Here is a 15512-nt window from a genome sequence, read left to right as displayed (position 1 = left end):
CACTGAGGCACCTTTGAGCGCGTCAAGTTTACCGACAACAGATGGCTCGGGGCCGAGCCGTGCTCGGTCGAGCAAACGCGCGCCCGAGGCACGTCCACACCAGCCGAGGCATTTGGCTCGCGAGGCTGCCGCGCGAGCCTGTGCGCTAGGTGGGTACGCGGCTATTGACGCTTAACGTTGACGTTGACATTAATTTTTCGACTTACCTTTTTATTTCATATAGTGTAACCTTTTTTGTTTCGTATACCAAATTTTTTGAAAAATTTGTTTGTAATAAGTAAGATGACTGTCCCTTGTGATTTATAATATTAAAGATGAAAATGTTTGAAGCCAAATATTTTATTCAATATAAAGTAACAATGACAATAATTCTCGATTAGTAATGAATTTCATAAGAAGAAATCTGTTAGCTTTTTCTGATTAATAAAATAGATTTTCATTTTAATGTTTCATGTTGTAAGTATGGTAGCCCTACAGATTAAGTATTAGTACGATGCGGCTAAACGTGGGCGCCGCCTTATTGAAGAAAGTATCGTAATGTCAATCATCTTACTCGTTGAACCGCCGCATTTCAAAACGGCCCTGTTTTTGATAACAGCTAGCTGTAATGTAATACGGCGAATTATACATTATGACTGCGACATTTACACCGACAGTTATCTGACCCGGTGGGCAAAAGACAAACTAAATTATAATAGCTCACTGGCGCGCCCTATGTCGTTGTCAAAGTGGCGTCACAACTCTGCCATTGTCACTGCTTAAATTAACTCATTAATCCATAAACAAAGTAAAACTTCGGCTCATAAATGTTTAAAATAAAAATCCAATATAGTTTTTAATGAAGTTACTTTATTGATAAGACCGACAATCTTAAAACTGGAGGCATTTTTTAATATCTGCAGTTAAGGCAATTTGTCTATGCCACAAGTAAATAAATTATTTATCTATTAAGTCAACCAGCGAATAACATCTCTTATTGCCAACAAGTCGTCTGAAAGTCCACAACATGATTGCTCCGCTAAATTAACAAACAATTATCTGCATATTAAAATATTTATAATGTTAAATAGATTAGTACTAGTTCTATATTCAGTTACCAAAAGATAGGTAACGTGAATAATGCCACTATTACTCTCTAATGTCAGCCAATTCATAACGATAGCATACCAAGAGGGTGATAACATCACTGGAATACATTCCGTTCAGATCTAATTTACAATCACTTGTATGAACATTAAATTTAGTACCAAATATGTTTTCAGTCAATTTTGACGTCATAACAGAAACAATTAACATTAAATCTCTTCCATATTTAACAACCTATTAAATGCAAGTTTATATCAGGACCAGTGGCCCAAAAATCATATATTAAAGGACATTATGAAAACTCTACCATGTCGCATTTTTCATACACCAAATTTAATAATTACCTCCACATTAAAAATATTAATGGCGTCAGAACCAAGATTCTATTCAAATAAACATAAGAATATAGAAAGTAATCAGTCGAAAGATAATGCTCCCAAATATATAAGGAATGTACTTAGATATGACACAGCCTTTTCTTAAGATGCAAGATTTTATGTAAAACTGTTTTACTGCGAGAATATAAAAAGAATTATTTAAATTAAAACATTAAATTTGTTTCAATATTTACAAAAAAAAGTCTCTCAAATGACAGTGATACTTATAAAATAAGTTTCGAGTATTTGTTGAAAAGCTAAGAAAAAAGTATTATGAAATCAATTATTTTAATATATAAGAATTTACGATATAAATAAGGTTCGGTAAAGAGATACCATTTATAGGAACTTCAGTATGAGTGTTTAAATTTTCGGGCCACTGTCTCCATATTTATTTAGCCTATACAATATGTATCTTACGACTCATTGGCTGTGAAATACTAAGCACTTGATACTGTTTATTATAAAGCGATATAATTTCGAGTGTAATATACAAAGAGCACTATGTTTATGAAGTGTTCAGTATTCGTCCTCTTCTGGTGGATGAGGGTTGTCACCGTCAAGTTCCTCGGGAGGTGCAAAACCGTCCTAGAAATAAAGTTTTATTAATCTGAACAAATAATAAAAAAATTGAATATCAAAGACATAAAATAAACAGACATTATTTATTTCACTATCGATCCAGGGGTCGCCAAACAAGTTTGTCCACTAATTATGAATAAAAATGTTCCTGCATTTTTTTTAAACTTTTAAAACGTTTATTTCTTAGATATTTCTACCGATTTCAATAGCTTAATAGCTTATAGAATAGGTCAAAAAAATATATAGTTTGGATAGTTTTCGAAAAAATAATATGTAATAAATAATAAGTCATTTGTATTGCAAACCACTAAAATTAGTAGATTGTGGAGACATTATTAAACATGTATGTAACATATACGTTATGTACATTTAAGGCGTTCGGCGGCAAGAGAAATCTACCTTGACCACAATACCATATAAAGTAAGTAAGGTTTACAACTTTTTATGTAGGCTAAAAAATATTTATATGTCCATTTATGGTATGGTTTGCATTTTTTTATATCTTAATTTTATTTTTCATATCATTTTAAAATAAAGACAGTTGAAATCAATTTAATGCTTCAAGATGTCAATACCAACAGTTACAGGTTTACAGCATCTGCAAACATTGGTCCATGTATGGCGTCATTTTTATAAGGAAACATTAATCGTATACCTGTGGAGGATTAAAAAAAGTGCCAAAATTAAGCTATAATTTCACTCACCTCAGTTGCATATAGGATATCCAAAATTTTCGTTATAATGGGAGCAGTTTGTTGTTCTTCCATCTCTTGACAGATAACTTCTATGTCTCGAAGCTTACCAAAATAGAAATCTCGTTCCTTCTCCAGTCCCTCAACGGTTGCTTTTAATTCATTGAGCTGGGAATATGTTTCAATTCTTATAATATTTGTTATTCATCATCAGCTCACAATACAACCCCACCGAGGGGCTCGAGGCCTACCCTAAGTTAGGGGTGATTAGGCCATAGTCAACCACGCTGGCACAGTGCGAGTTGACTTCTCACATATCATTGAATTTCTTCTCAGATATGTGCAGGTTGCATCATGATGTTTTCCTTCACCGTAAGAATGTTGGATAAGTGTACATATGTAAATCGAAAATCGAAAAACACATTGGTGGGATTCAAACCCACGACCTGCAGATTGCAAGTCAAATGCTTAACCCCTGAGCCACCGACGTTCTCTCTATTTGTTATTATAAAGTGCATAATAATGGATAAAATACAATATACATGTGTTACATTAAATAACATTTATATAATGTATTAGCCAATACACAGATAAGTAAATATAAATACATTATTTTAAACTCACCTGGATGTTCAAATCATCAATGGCTCTGGAATCTCCTTTTGAATTATTCATTCTTGCCAGATTGACAGGCGGCGACCGCACTGTACTGTTGGTCTTGCCAACTGTTTAGAAAGAATACCATCAAGAAAACTGCCAGTGTAACTAATCAATCTAGTTTTTTATGTATAAGTATTTATTGGTTTGATTATGATGCATCTCAAATTTGCTTCACAAATTTATTTTCTGTAGGTAATTATGTAGTCATAACTATTAACACTTAAAAGATTTTAAATATTTAAAGTATATTCACAAAAATTAAAGAAATGTTAATAAATTCAACTACTTTCTCGTGTGAGATTTAAGACATTTGAAAAAATTGTGTAAGAATTCACTCAAAGTGTGTTTATGGATTGGTAGCAAATGAAAAATAAGCCAACATAGCAGATGTAGGGAAAGAAAAAATAATAATAAACAAATAGAAAAAAAAATTGATGTTATAAATAATAAAAAATACTATGTGCCAACTATGATAAGTGTAGGAATGGTTAGTACTGCAATGGTTATAGTTTATAAAAGTATATCTCTAATTATACATTTTATCAAGCAATGGTTCCAGGGATTCCAATCTAAGAATATAATTTATAAATTTAATTAAATAAGTTATCATAAAAAAGCTGTATGTGGTTATGTTGCTAGAATCAAAGAAACAAATAGTACTACTGGTTTGGGGTCTAGCGGCGACTTTCGCGACGGGCGCCGCCGGTTTCTTGACGGCGGAGGCGCGAGGCGCCGCGGCGCCCCCGTGCCCCATGGGAAGGCCCTCGCGCTGCGCCACAGCGTCATACTCCATGCCGCCGTAATTAGCATCGAAAAATTTCTTGAACCATTGCAAGAATTCAAAGTTGTCTTGAAATCTACCCTTTACCAGTTTGTCAATGGGTACTATCTACAAAAGAAAAAACATAATGGAAAGATAAAAACAAAAGGAAAGTCGAGATGTTTTCTATGATGAGTGCTGTTGTGCAGGGGATGGGATACCTAGAAGTGTTTTATATTCAGAAATATATTATAATTTGTCTACGAGTCATTGTATTACAAATATTTCTAAATATGTCAGGTAATATTTCGGCTGATGCATACTGCCCGAGTGGTGTAGGGGCGCAGCCCTGCGAGCGCGAGGGGGCGCAGCAGCTGCGCACAGCGGCACACCGCTGTCACATGCTCCAGACCCAATTGTGAGACCCCCTCGAGCCTCGAAGGCGTCGTACTCGCGACCATCATAATTTGCATCAAAAAACTTTTTAAACCACTGTAAGAACTCAAAATTGTCTTGAAACCTTCCCTTTATTAACTTGTCCACAGGAATTACCTACAAAATTACACAGGGAAATGTTGAGTAATAGTAGTAATCATGCACTAATAGGTTTGATATTTATTTGCCAAAATCTCATTGAGTTACAGACTGGCAGATGGCAAATCATCATTTCATTATTGTTTTGATGTGTAAAATTTCATTATTCATCAAAGATCATATGATAATGTATTCAAATAATAACTGTTTCTAAAATCAACTTTAATAATATGATATCGGATTGGCTATTTTTTACTAAAATCTCTAAGTGTTAAAAGTGAATACTAGCAGGTTTACATCTTTCTTATTTTGGGCAGATTAACCATACATTTAAAGGATTAACACATGTTAATAATGTAACAAGTGAAACTTGTGGCATGACACTACAAATTCTTCCGTACAACCTCTTTTGAAATTTCAAATTAACATAATATGTAGTTTCGCATTAACTCATACATTTAAATTGTACTATTATTATAATAGCAATAAGATATTAATAATTCAGGAAAATAGAACAGCAACAACAGGATGTCCTTAAGGTAGATTAACAGGAAAATTATACATCCATTCAAACATAAGATATTTATATTGGAGGGTAATTTAAAATATGTTTTTTTTTATGAACACAAATTTTCTAATTCTACAATATTATAATATTTTTTCTATTGAATCTATGGATGTCTCACATCACTTATATTTTGAACAATTCATAATAAATTTAAAATATTTTTTTTTTAACCTAATTGTGGGAATATTTATATATTCACTACTCTAATACTTATTAGAACTATATGTGAGTTCAGACTACCATAATAATTACATTACATGTTTCTTCTTCTTACATTGTTTGAATTTATCATTTTAAAGGTGACAAAACAACACAATTTGATGTGAATATTTCTGAAGATCAAACTCATTTAAAAAGAATAAATATGAATAATCTCATACAAATCTAAATGGTTTACATAAGATAATTGATTTAAAAACTTCAAATTATACTTAAATTTTTAGACATAAAATAGACATTAAATACATATAAATATTCATTAATTGATAAGATCAACCTTATATTTTAATCAATAGATTTAGATATTGACCTAACACATTTATAGCTGCATATGTAACATTAATGTTTATTATAATTTCTAATCTTTGTATATTATTCTATCTATGCTATACAAATTCATTATGAACTAAAAATGTACTTTATCTTCTTACCTTGTCAACACCCATTTTTTTGAATGCAGCCTGTAATATTTTAAAGTTCTGTATATATTCATGTTCCAAGTTAGTTTTAAATTTGATCCTTTTGATGGGTACACTACCAGGGAACAGCATGTCCATGAACTGACAATAGGCAGCGCCCGTGCATAGTTCTTCAATTTTAGCAAAATTTGATTGTAAGCAGTCGTTGACCCACGCCAACATATCATGCCGTGATAGATTTTCAGAGGTAACATTAGTTGAATATACGTTCACTGCCATTTTTTATATTGCTTTGCCCGCAGTTTCTAAAAACACAAGGTATTTCAATAACTCTGCCATTTAAAGGAATTATAAGACACCGACACCATCGCAATAAAAAAAAGAAAGCCGTTCTAAAAATAGGTCGTACCTTCAACATTGAATGATTAGTTAACTAAATAACATAATTTAGGTATACCATAGGAACTAAACAATAATCCCAGTGTTTTAATAAGTTACACAAAATGTTGCCAAAAGGTCTACTTTATTCGTTTTATTCAACGCGGCGGATGTGGGAATGACAGAAGTCGACTCATCAAAAATATCTTTACACTTTTGAAGGTATAATATGCATGTAAATTCCTTCGATTGTATTTATGAACAATTTACCAACCTTAAATGTGTAGGCGAATTATGTTAAAGCCCTCTTATCTCTTTTTAGTGAACAATGCGGCCAAAGCGGTGTTTTTTTTCCGAAATTACTCGCCGTCGAACTATTACTCATAGACAAAGAATATTTTTCCAAAGCATCATCTCAATAGTGATTACTGTAACATGTTATCGGTTTTACGATAAATTAATGAAAGACTTAAAAGTACTTAGAAAATAATTTTGGAGATTCAAAGGTAATTATATATGTTTAATAGAAGCTATTGATTTAAGTGGGTAAAAAAAATTTCTTGAGTCAAGAGATGAATAAATTTTTGTAAATGATTAATTGAGTTAGAATTTACAATTATTTTAGATTTATCTAGACTATTGTACTTACTTTAATTACTTCCTATATGCTACTTTATTAACAACATGAAGGGATAATTAAAACCCTTCTTATGGACCCGGGTAAAGTATGACTCGGGGCGTGCATGATTTATATTTGTATGATAGTTAGGCCACACGAACAGGAATGGATATGGTACACTTATAACAAAATTTACTTTTATTACAAAAAATAAAAAAATAAACAACACAATTTAATTTGAAAATTAGCGCCAGTCAGTTAAATTAATGTAATGTGTTTTTACTCTTTGAAAAGAAAGATTGCCCAATGGCCCAGAAGCAGAGTTTCTGTCAACGTCACTGTCAGTGACAGTGCTAAATGCGAACTGTCAATTTTCACCTCTAAATCTAAAAAACCGAGAATCCAGTTTTAAACATATAAACAATGACTTTATCCTATTTAAATTTTGTTCACCACAGCGCGCAGTGCTATTATGCATTTACAAACGACTACAGTTTTAGATCCGACGTTTTAAATATAAAAAAAAACAAAATAGCTAACGCTATATGGCTTAATTTTTGCAATACTTTTGTGAAAGAGTGTTATTGTCGAATTAGAAATTGAAGTACGTTCCGTTAAATTTAGACACAAATATAATTGCTAAAATGACGCAAAATGACAATGGACCTACCGAAACAAATTCAAATATCAACACAGAATTTGTGAATTCTAATAATAAATATAGGATAACAATGGAATTGCCTTTGTTTTTTACTATGATGGCACTTTCACTTTCAGGTAATTTTACCTATTTTTATTATTAATTTATAATTTGATTAATTTGTATAATATTTCAACAATTTAAATTTTTAGGTGCAGTAACAAGAAACATTATATTATATCGCACTTGTGTTCATTCCTTAAATCACAGCAAGAATGAATGTGAAGGTTTTCTTTCACCAACAAAAGCAAATATCACACAGCATTTAGAGGAAGAAGTGCAGAAGTATGAAACATTTGTGTCTATGGTCCGGGTAACTTTTGAATCACTTGCACCTGCTATACTTTCTCTATTTCTTGGTGTATGGTCTGACACACATGGACGGAAACCTTTAGTTGTGTGGCCTCTTTTTGGTGAGTTACTTTTTTATATTTATATTGTTAAAATTTGAATCTTTATGTAATAATACCGATAGCGATAATTGGTTTACTAATTATTATAATTTACTGAAGCGAATGAAACCAAAAAAAGACATAAAATTTATAGATATACAACCAATAGAAGGAGTGTTTCATATAAGTTTGGCATCTAGAGGAGAGTTGATTTTCAAAATTTCATTTTGTAATGCAAATAACAGCACTGAGTAAATTACCCATAAAAAAGGCCTCTTTTTCGATAAGATATCTATAGGTTATAAACCTATGATAAATAATTGCCTGAAATAAGTTAATATACATCCAATAAGCAATGGTAATTCTTTGTACATATTAATTGATATAAAAATTCAGAGAGCAATTATTATAGCAAAAGCTGTTAGGTACATGAATAGCATTATTTTTTTAGGAATGTGTATAAGTGGAGCTTTAACAGTTTCCTACAGTATGATGGATTTTATGGGACCCTGGTGGTATATTCTGACAGTCATTCCTACATCATTTCTGGGGGGCTACACATCACTATTCACAGGCTCATTTTGTTATGTGAGTGACATCACTTCTATAGAGAAACGGTCTTTTAGGTAAACATTATATTATTTCTGCTTTATAGGATGTGCTTTTATCAATAAATTCAACTTGCTACATTCTTAATTTTTTTTTTATTGTAGGATGACTCTGGTGGAAACTGCCGTATCAATTGGCAGTGTTATTGGAGCTATTTCTAGTTCATATGTCTTGAGTGCTGTTGGTATTGTTTACCTTTTGCTTATAGCAACAACACTTTATGTCTTTGCCTATGTATTTACTATTTTGTTCCTGAAAGAATCATTACAGGGTGCTGTTGAGGTGATTTATTTTCTTTTCAAAGTTTACAGTTTTACATTTAATGTATAGTACATTTATATCTTAAAATAAACTAGAATGTTGTTCACCTTTCAATAAATTCCCACAGTCAAATGATAATTACAATTAATTAAATATTGTACATAAGAATATATTGATATTAAATTATGTAAATTATTTTAATTATATTATTGACTTACATAGTAATCTGGATAAATAAAAAAATATATTCAATAATAATTATAGAGATTCAAGCGTTTGCCCGCGACTTCGTCCGTGTGGAATTAAAAAAAAACATACTAAGTAACCTATGTGTTCTTCCAGAATATGTTCTGAATCTGTGTCAAATTTCATTTAGATTCGTTGAGACATTCCATAGATACCTTCAAACAGACATCCATCCATCCATACATTAAAATCAGTCATTCAGAATTACAGTGTAAAATTTTAAATTATCAATAGTTGAATGTATCTTAATTTTTGTTTCAGGGCAAATTATTATCTGTATTAGATTTTTCATTAATCAAAGAAATGGTTAAAAAATGTTTCAAGAAACGACCAAATCATGGGCGCGCTCAAATACTTCTGCTGACATTTGCAAACAGTTTCTCCATCTTTATTATGATGGGGTTAATGAATTTGGAATACAATTATACAAGGACCAAACTTCATTGGGCTATAAAGGAGTATACAACATTTTCGGCTGTGAACACAACTATTACATTCATGGGATCTCTGATTGGTGTAATTTTGATCCAAAAGCTGTTAAGAATCAGTGATTTGTTATTCTCAATGTTTGCATTCTTATCTGCAACTGTTGAATATATGATAAAAATGCTCGCGATAACAACATGGTTTATGTACTTAGGTAAGTGATTTATTAATTACTTATGCTTTTTTTATATTACGCACATTAAATTTGTATCCTGTTATTCCATCTTTATCGATACGGGCAGATTTAATCTTATATATAAAAGAAAGTCGTGTTAGTTACACTATTTTTAACTCAAGATCGGTCGAACTGATTTAGCTGAAAATTGATGGGGAGGTAGCTTAGAACTAGGAGACGGACATAGGAACTTTTTTATCTTGTGTGCATTTTTTTTTATTCCCCGCGGACGGAATCGCGGGTAAAAGCTAGTAACATTATAAATAATAATGCAGACAGTTTGTACGAAATGTGCAAAATAAAAACTAAGGAATATTTGTTTGATATAAAAAGTGTCTTTATTTCTGTTTGCAAAAAGTATAAATCTGAATGCCACGTTGTCTACGTACTTTGTCTCGACTGTAGTATAATTTTATCGTTGTGCGGCCATGAACTCACAAATGTGTCATTTTATATTCGACGGAAATATCGAATGGCAAAAAATTATGACCTTAATGTGAAGCAATTCTTAATAACTTTAATGCAAATGTAAAATGTAAAGTCGCCCTAATAAATAAAACCAAAAATACATTTTAATAAAGTTAAACAGCTGCTGCACCACAATCACCTGGCCAACATGTATACTAGATAAATATCTCATATTCATCAGTTTTCACTGCCTTAACACATGTATAACTACATTTTGTTATCTGATCTTTTCAAAAAGAATAAGAGGGATGACTATGTGTGTACAATCCGTAAGAATTAACTTGAGACCTGGGTCGATGACGTCATTTTCAAAGTATGGTGTGCAAAATAAAAATTCTTTAAGGGATATCGAATAATTAGTGATACAAACAAAATTCTTAAGTTAATTCGTACAGACTATAAATCTTGTTCAGCTGTGAAAACTCCCAGTTAATTACACTCGATGACCTCATTAACAATTTTTTCTTAAAATTCAACATTACATATTTGAATATTGGCCGTACATGATATAAATAAGATAATAAAACAACGGTCAAACGACGAATCCAACTCTAAAGGTCAATGTATTTTTGCGATATTAATTTTTATTCAATACATTAACTTATTACGACGGTTGATTCCAATTTTGTGTATACATTTAATAGTAGTGGAGTAATGGAGTAGTAATAAAGATCATTTTAAAATGTGGGGATGACATAGGCTCCTTTACATTACATGATATTATAAATTCGAATGTTTAGATGGATGAATGAATGTTTGTTAAAATGTAGAACCTACTAAGTTTTTTTTTTATTTCGGCGCGGACGGATTCGCGGCCGACAGCTAGTATAATTATAAAATTGAATTGTATTTTAAAGCTAGTTTTCTAATCAGTTGAAATATCTGTAATGACTTTTCAAGTTATATCATCCTGTTTAATATTTTTATAGGTGCGGGAGTTTCGATGTTCAAAGGCCTTTCGTCTCCATTAATAAGGTCGATGTTGACAAAGATGTTACCACCAGATGACATCGCCAAAGTGTTCGCTCTGATGTGTGCTATCGAAGGCGTGGCGCCATTGGTGTCTCCAGCGATATTCAGTTCTCTATACGCATATACTATCAATTCTTTCCCCGGAGCCATCTATATGCTGAGCAGCATAATTACTTCACTATGCGTTGTTTTATTAGGGTAAGTATGGAGTACCATAGATTTGCATTGTAGGAACTTAAACGCGATAGTTTTTTTTTTAATTCCATATATCGGGATCATTTGGAGTAATTGGTTACTTAAGCAATTCTTTAGTAGAGTTTTTCCAAACAGTATACACTAAGAGGTGGCCTTAGTGACTCTGAGTAAGGGCATATGTGGGAACATCTTGATATACAGAAGCTATGTGTTGCTAAATTTTTGCACGGTGCGGCGGCGGAAACAAGTTGGGGATATTTTCTTAATACACTAAAATAATACATGTTTTTTTTATTGTACACATTTTAAATAGTTAAGTTACCTTATTGTTAGTATACGTCCAATAACCTTGACATTGTTTTTTATGATAAATATATTTATTAGGGTGATTCAAAAAAAAATTTTTAATTTTTTTTTTAACCGATACCCTCTCAAATGTTTCTATTTGATATAAAAAAAATTCTCACCAAACCCGAGCCCTATAGCTCAACTCTAAGGGGTCGCTACTGATTTTTTATTTTCCCATTTAATTAACATGGGAAAAATCGTTTTTTGTTTTAAATTGAATTTGCACATAATTAACGCAATTTTTTATAAAAAACGATTTTATATTCTTAAAGTAGAGTCTTCGAGCTTTCCAAAACTCTATTACAAAGTACAATTATCTTTACATAAAGACTAATTACAGCTATTTAAAAATCACTAAATTTCGAAATTTGAAAAATAATAATAATATCATATCAGCCATATCATATATATTTATATCCGCGAAAAGAGAATGTTACCAGAAATAGCCAAGTGCGACAAGTTTAAATATAGTAAGTAGGAAGGAAGCTTATTACATTACAAGGAAACAAAGTAAAAGTGTTGCTTTATAGCAGAAATAGTATAACTTTATTGAACACTATTTTATACTGTTAATAATTATAAAGTTATTTCTACGTAACATGCAAACTAGACGAATTAAATATAGACTAGACGTTGATTATAAATTCAATTTGGAAAACTTGTTTTGGCGCTTTAAAGATGAAATGTTCGTTTGAAACAAGAAATAACTTGGAAACTAATTTAATAATATTTTTACCGTTACATATTATAAAACGAAAATAATCTCGGATTCAAACTGACGATTAGGTGTTTCGAAATACGTACCCTTAACCTTAAAGTTACTTTTCTTTCAAGCGTAATTTAGGATGCCGAACTTAGTTTCAAAAATTGTTCCCACGGATATATTTATTAAATGAACTGACCTTTGGTTCTTCAGTTCAAGGAGTTATATATTTTATGTATCAATGTAATTTGAAATAAAAATTAAATCATTACAATTGAGACAGATTACATAAAGGTACATATACATCCACTTTATCAATATTGTTAATGTTGACAAAGCTCAGTTATATGCAATGTGATAAATGTTCATATTTACACATTTTATAGAAACAGATAAGTATAAATTCAACAACAAACTTCAATACAATCTGTTGATAAGATACTGCATTATTATTATTATTTTATTTATATTAATATTATAAAATTAAAATACGCCACGAAAACCACACGACAGATACAGATGAGAGAATTTATGCTTAATTTTTATCGTTTTATTCGATAATGTAAAAGGTTTCCACTATAATGACTTGTTCGCAACAAAATAATGTTTTTTTTATACATTAAAATGGAAAAAAAACAGACACTCACTGATTATAGTGACAAAAAACGTAAGACATATTCACTGTATGCCTTATCGGATACCTTGATGACCTTTCGAGTACAAGTAGAAACGTGCGTATTTTTATACTTTATTTTTTAGTTATTAAGACTTTATCATAATAATGTGGTCAGCCTGATTAAATATATACTTTAAAAATTCGTCTCTAGTTGCTGAAAAAATACTCTTTTTTACACCCCAGTAGCATACCTCTGCTGCGGGGAACCGTAACAGCGGACCCCCGGTAATTTCACTATTCTTCGTCAATATGTTGAAGGCTCCTACGAATAAGGGCCAATGTGCAAATTAACAACTTTACAGGAGAGGCTCTCAAAGTTTCAACCATATAGAAAAAGATGCCGCGTAGGCACTTTTACACACAAATACTTTAAACCTGTAATTTGTGTTTAGTGAATGTTGTTAACTAGACTAAGACGTAGCTTTTAATATAAAAAAATAAAAAATCGTCAATTTGTTACTTTGGCCCATCGATGTATGAGAAACGGAACATTAGGGAAACTGCCTGTTCCAACGCATTCATTTAACTATAATTCTATCTCTTTCCTCGCGCTGTATTCTTGATCTAATTCAATCAAGGCTTATAATTTATGTACTTAAATTCTTCTAAATTAAAAACATATTTGTTTCAGAATCGTGCAATATTTTATATGGAAAGGTGGATCTCAAGGCAGCTTCCAACAATTGGAAGAAGAAGAATAAGCCACTCGTTAAAAAAAAATTGGTGCTTTTAAATTTAATACCATCTAGTTGTCACAAATAATTATTTTTTTATGGTATTTCCTTAGTTTAAGATTTGAAGTAATTCGTGATTTCAAAGGTTGGACCTTTGTAAGTCTTTTTTATCGTAAGGGTTGTCAGTACATATATTTATTTATGTATGGACGTGTATATACCCAGTTTGTCTATATAATTGTGAAAACGACAGTGTAATAATATAAAAGTAATTAACATAATATTGATACAAAACTTTATACATTTTTATTATTGATATCAAACCTAGTCATATTTGCAAACTAAACATATTTACATTTGTACATTTTTTTACAAATACTATATGATTCTTTTGGCACAAAGCTAATATTTTTAATGTTACCATATATATCAAACCCACGTGAAATAAAGTTTTATGTTTGTATAAAATATTATATTAAAAAAATCTTAATATTGTGTAATTTATTATTTTTATGTGTGATTTAAACAAGTGAACGAATTGCGAAATGCAATGTATAAAATCTAAGTACTATGTTTCGTCATATATTTTTTTTTTAATTTATAAAAAATGCAATGCATTAACGTATAAAAACGTAGTTTTTTACAATTTTTCGATTGTATTTAAGTTACAATGTAATTGTACTATGTGATGCAATACAACTTGTGAAACGTTTTGTATGAATATTTAATATTTAATGTGTATTATGTATATTAATACAATATATGAATAATTTATTTGTTTTATTGTGATTCCACAATGAATTCAAGTCATTTTAAAATTTTTGTTTGATTTTTACATAACACATGTTTATATGGATTTATAACATCACAATATGTTTTTTTTAATGGAATTTTAAGATAGTGTACGGGAATTTAATATTAATGATGAACATACATACAGTTTTAACCCTAAAACAAAAGATTTTTAATTATTATTGAATGCCAGCTTGGATTTGAAATCTGATTTAGAAAGTGGGTTAATTATTTTTGTTTTCAATTTATGCTCTTTGAATTCTTGAGCTTTTAAACTAAGACTAAGAATATAATTATAACTTCTGTTTGCTTTAATTTTTTTCCGCCCATGGCGCAGGCTACCTCCGTGAAGTTGGCCCCCTCACTTTAATTTTTTTAACTTTTTTTTACGCAAATCGTTTGAGAATCGTTTGAGAGGGTTTGAGAGAAAAGAAATATCGTTTGAGAGTTCCTACTTTCTCCGTAAAAACAATTTCAAATTCTAGTGTGAAGTTGGCCCCCTCACTTTACTTTTTTTTATTTTTTTCAATGCGAATCGTTAGAGAGTCGTTTGAGAGACATTAAGAGAAAAGAAATATCGTTTGAGAGTTTTTACTTTTTCTGTAATAAATATTTTAATTCTGGGCATCGAAAGTTACAAATCGATTTTCCTTTTTTTCCGAATTAAATATGGCAATCATGCACTTGGACGTTTCAAATTTATTGTGTAGGTAGAGAATGGTAAGAGAGTGATTGAGAGAAAAGAGAAATCGTTTGAGAGTTAATACTTTTTCTGAAATATATATTTCAATGTCGGAATCGTAAGTAACAAATCGATTTTCCTTTTTTCCGAATTAAATATAGCAATCATGCACTTAGACGATTCAAATTTATGGTGTAGGTAGGGAATGGTAATAGAGTGATTGAGAGAAAAGAGAAATC

At 30.8% G+C, this 15512-nt stretch overlaps 2 protein-coding genes across 4 annotated transcripts; one reads left to right on the top strand and one right to left on the bottom strand.

The window, feature by feature from the left end:
• Window positions 1-1707: 1707 nt before the first annotated feature.
• LOC106716788 (microtubule-associated protein RP/EB family member 1) lies at window positions 1708-6683 on the bottom strand. 3 transcript variants are annotated; one of them, XM_045681496.1, is made up of 6 exons: window positions 6550-6683; window positions 5910-6202; window positions 4058-4286; window positions 3362-3462; window positions 2750-2905; window positions 1708-2051 (listed from the first exon to the last, which is right to left on the bottom strand). In XM_045681496.1, exons 2-6 carry the CDS (start codon window positions 6174-6176, stop codon window positions 1983-1985), a joined length of 822 nt encoding a protein of 273 aa, XP_045537452.1. In that variant the 5' UTR covers window positions 6177-6202; window positions 6550-6683; the 3' UTR covers window positions 1708-1982. The 3 variants fall into 3 exon arrangements, with proteins under 3 accessions (XP_045537452.1, XP_014365880.1, XP_014365879.1); XM_014510394.2 differs by having other exon boundaries at window positions 4061-4286; XM_014510393.2 differs by lacking the exon at window positions 6550-6683 and adding an exon at window positions 6307-6486.
• Window positions 6684-7285: 602 nt separating this feature from the next.
• LOC106716787 (proton-coupled folate transporter) lies at window positions 7286-14117 on the top strand. Its single transcript, XM_014510391.2, has 7 exons — window positions 7286-7671; window positions 7747-8007; window positions 8438-8612; window positions 8700-8877; window positions 9364-9742; window positions 11161-11401; window positions 13757-14117. Exons 1-7 carry the CDS (start codon window positions 7539-7541, stop codon window positions 13824-13826), a joined length of 1437 nt encoding a protein of 478 aa, XP_014365877.2. The 5' UTR covers window positions 7286-7538; the 3' UTR covers window positions 13827-14117.
• Window positions 14118-15512: the final 1395 nt, after the last annotated feature.

The sequence above is a fragment of the Papilio machaon genome, chromosome 16, assembly GCF_912999745.1.
Source record: "Papilio machaon chromosome 16, ilPapMach1.1, whole genome shotgun sequence".
NCBI classification, from domain to species: domain Eukaryota; kingdom Metazoa; phylum Arthropoda; class Insecta; order Lepidoptera; family Papilionidae; genus Papilio; species Papilio machaon.
This window is presented reverse-complemented; position numbering and strand designations above follow the sequence as displayed.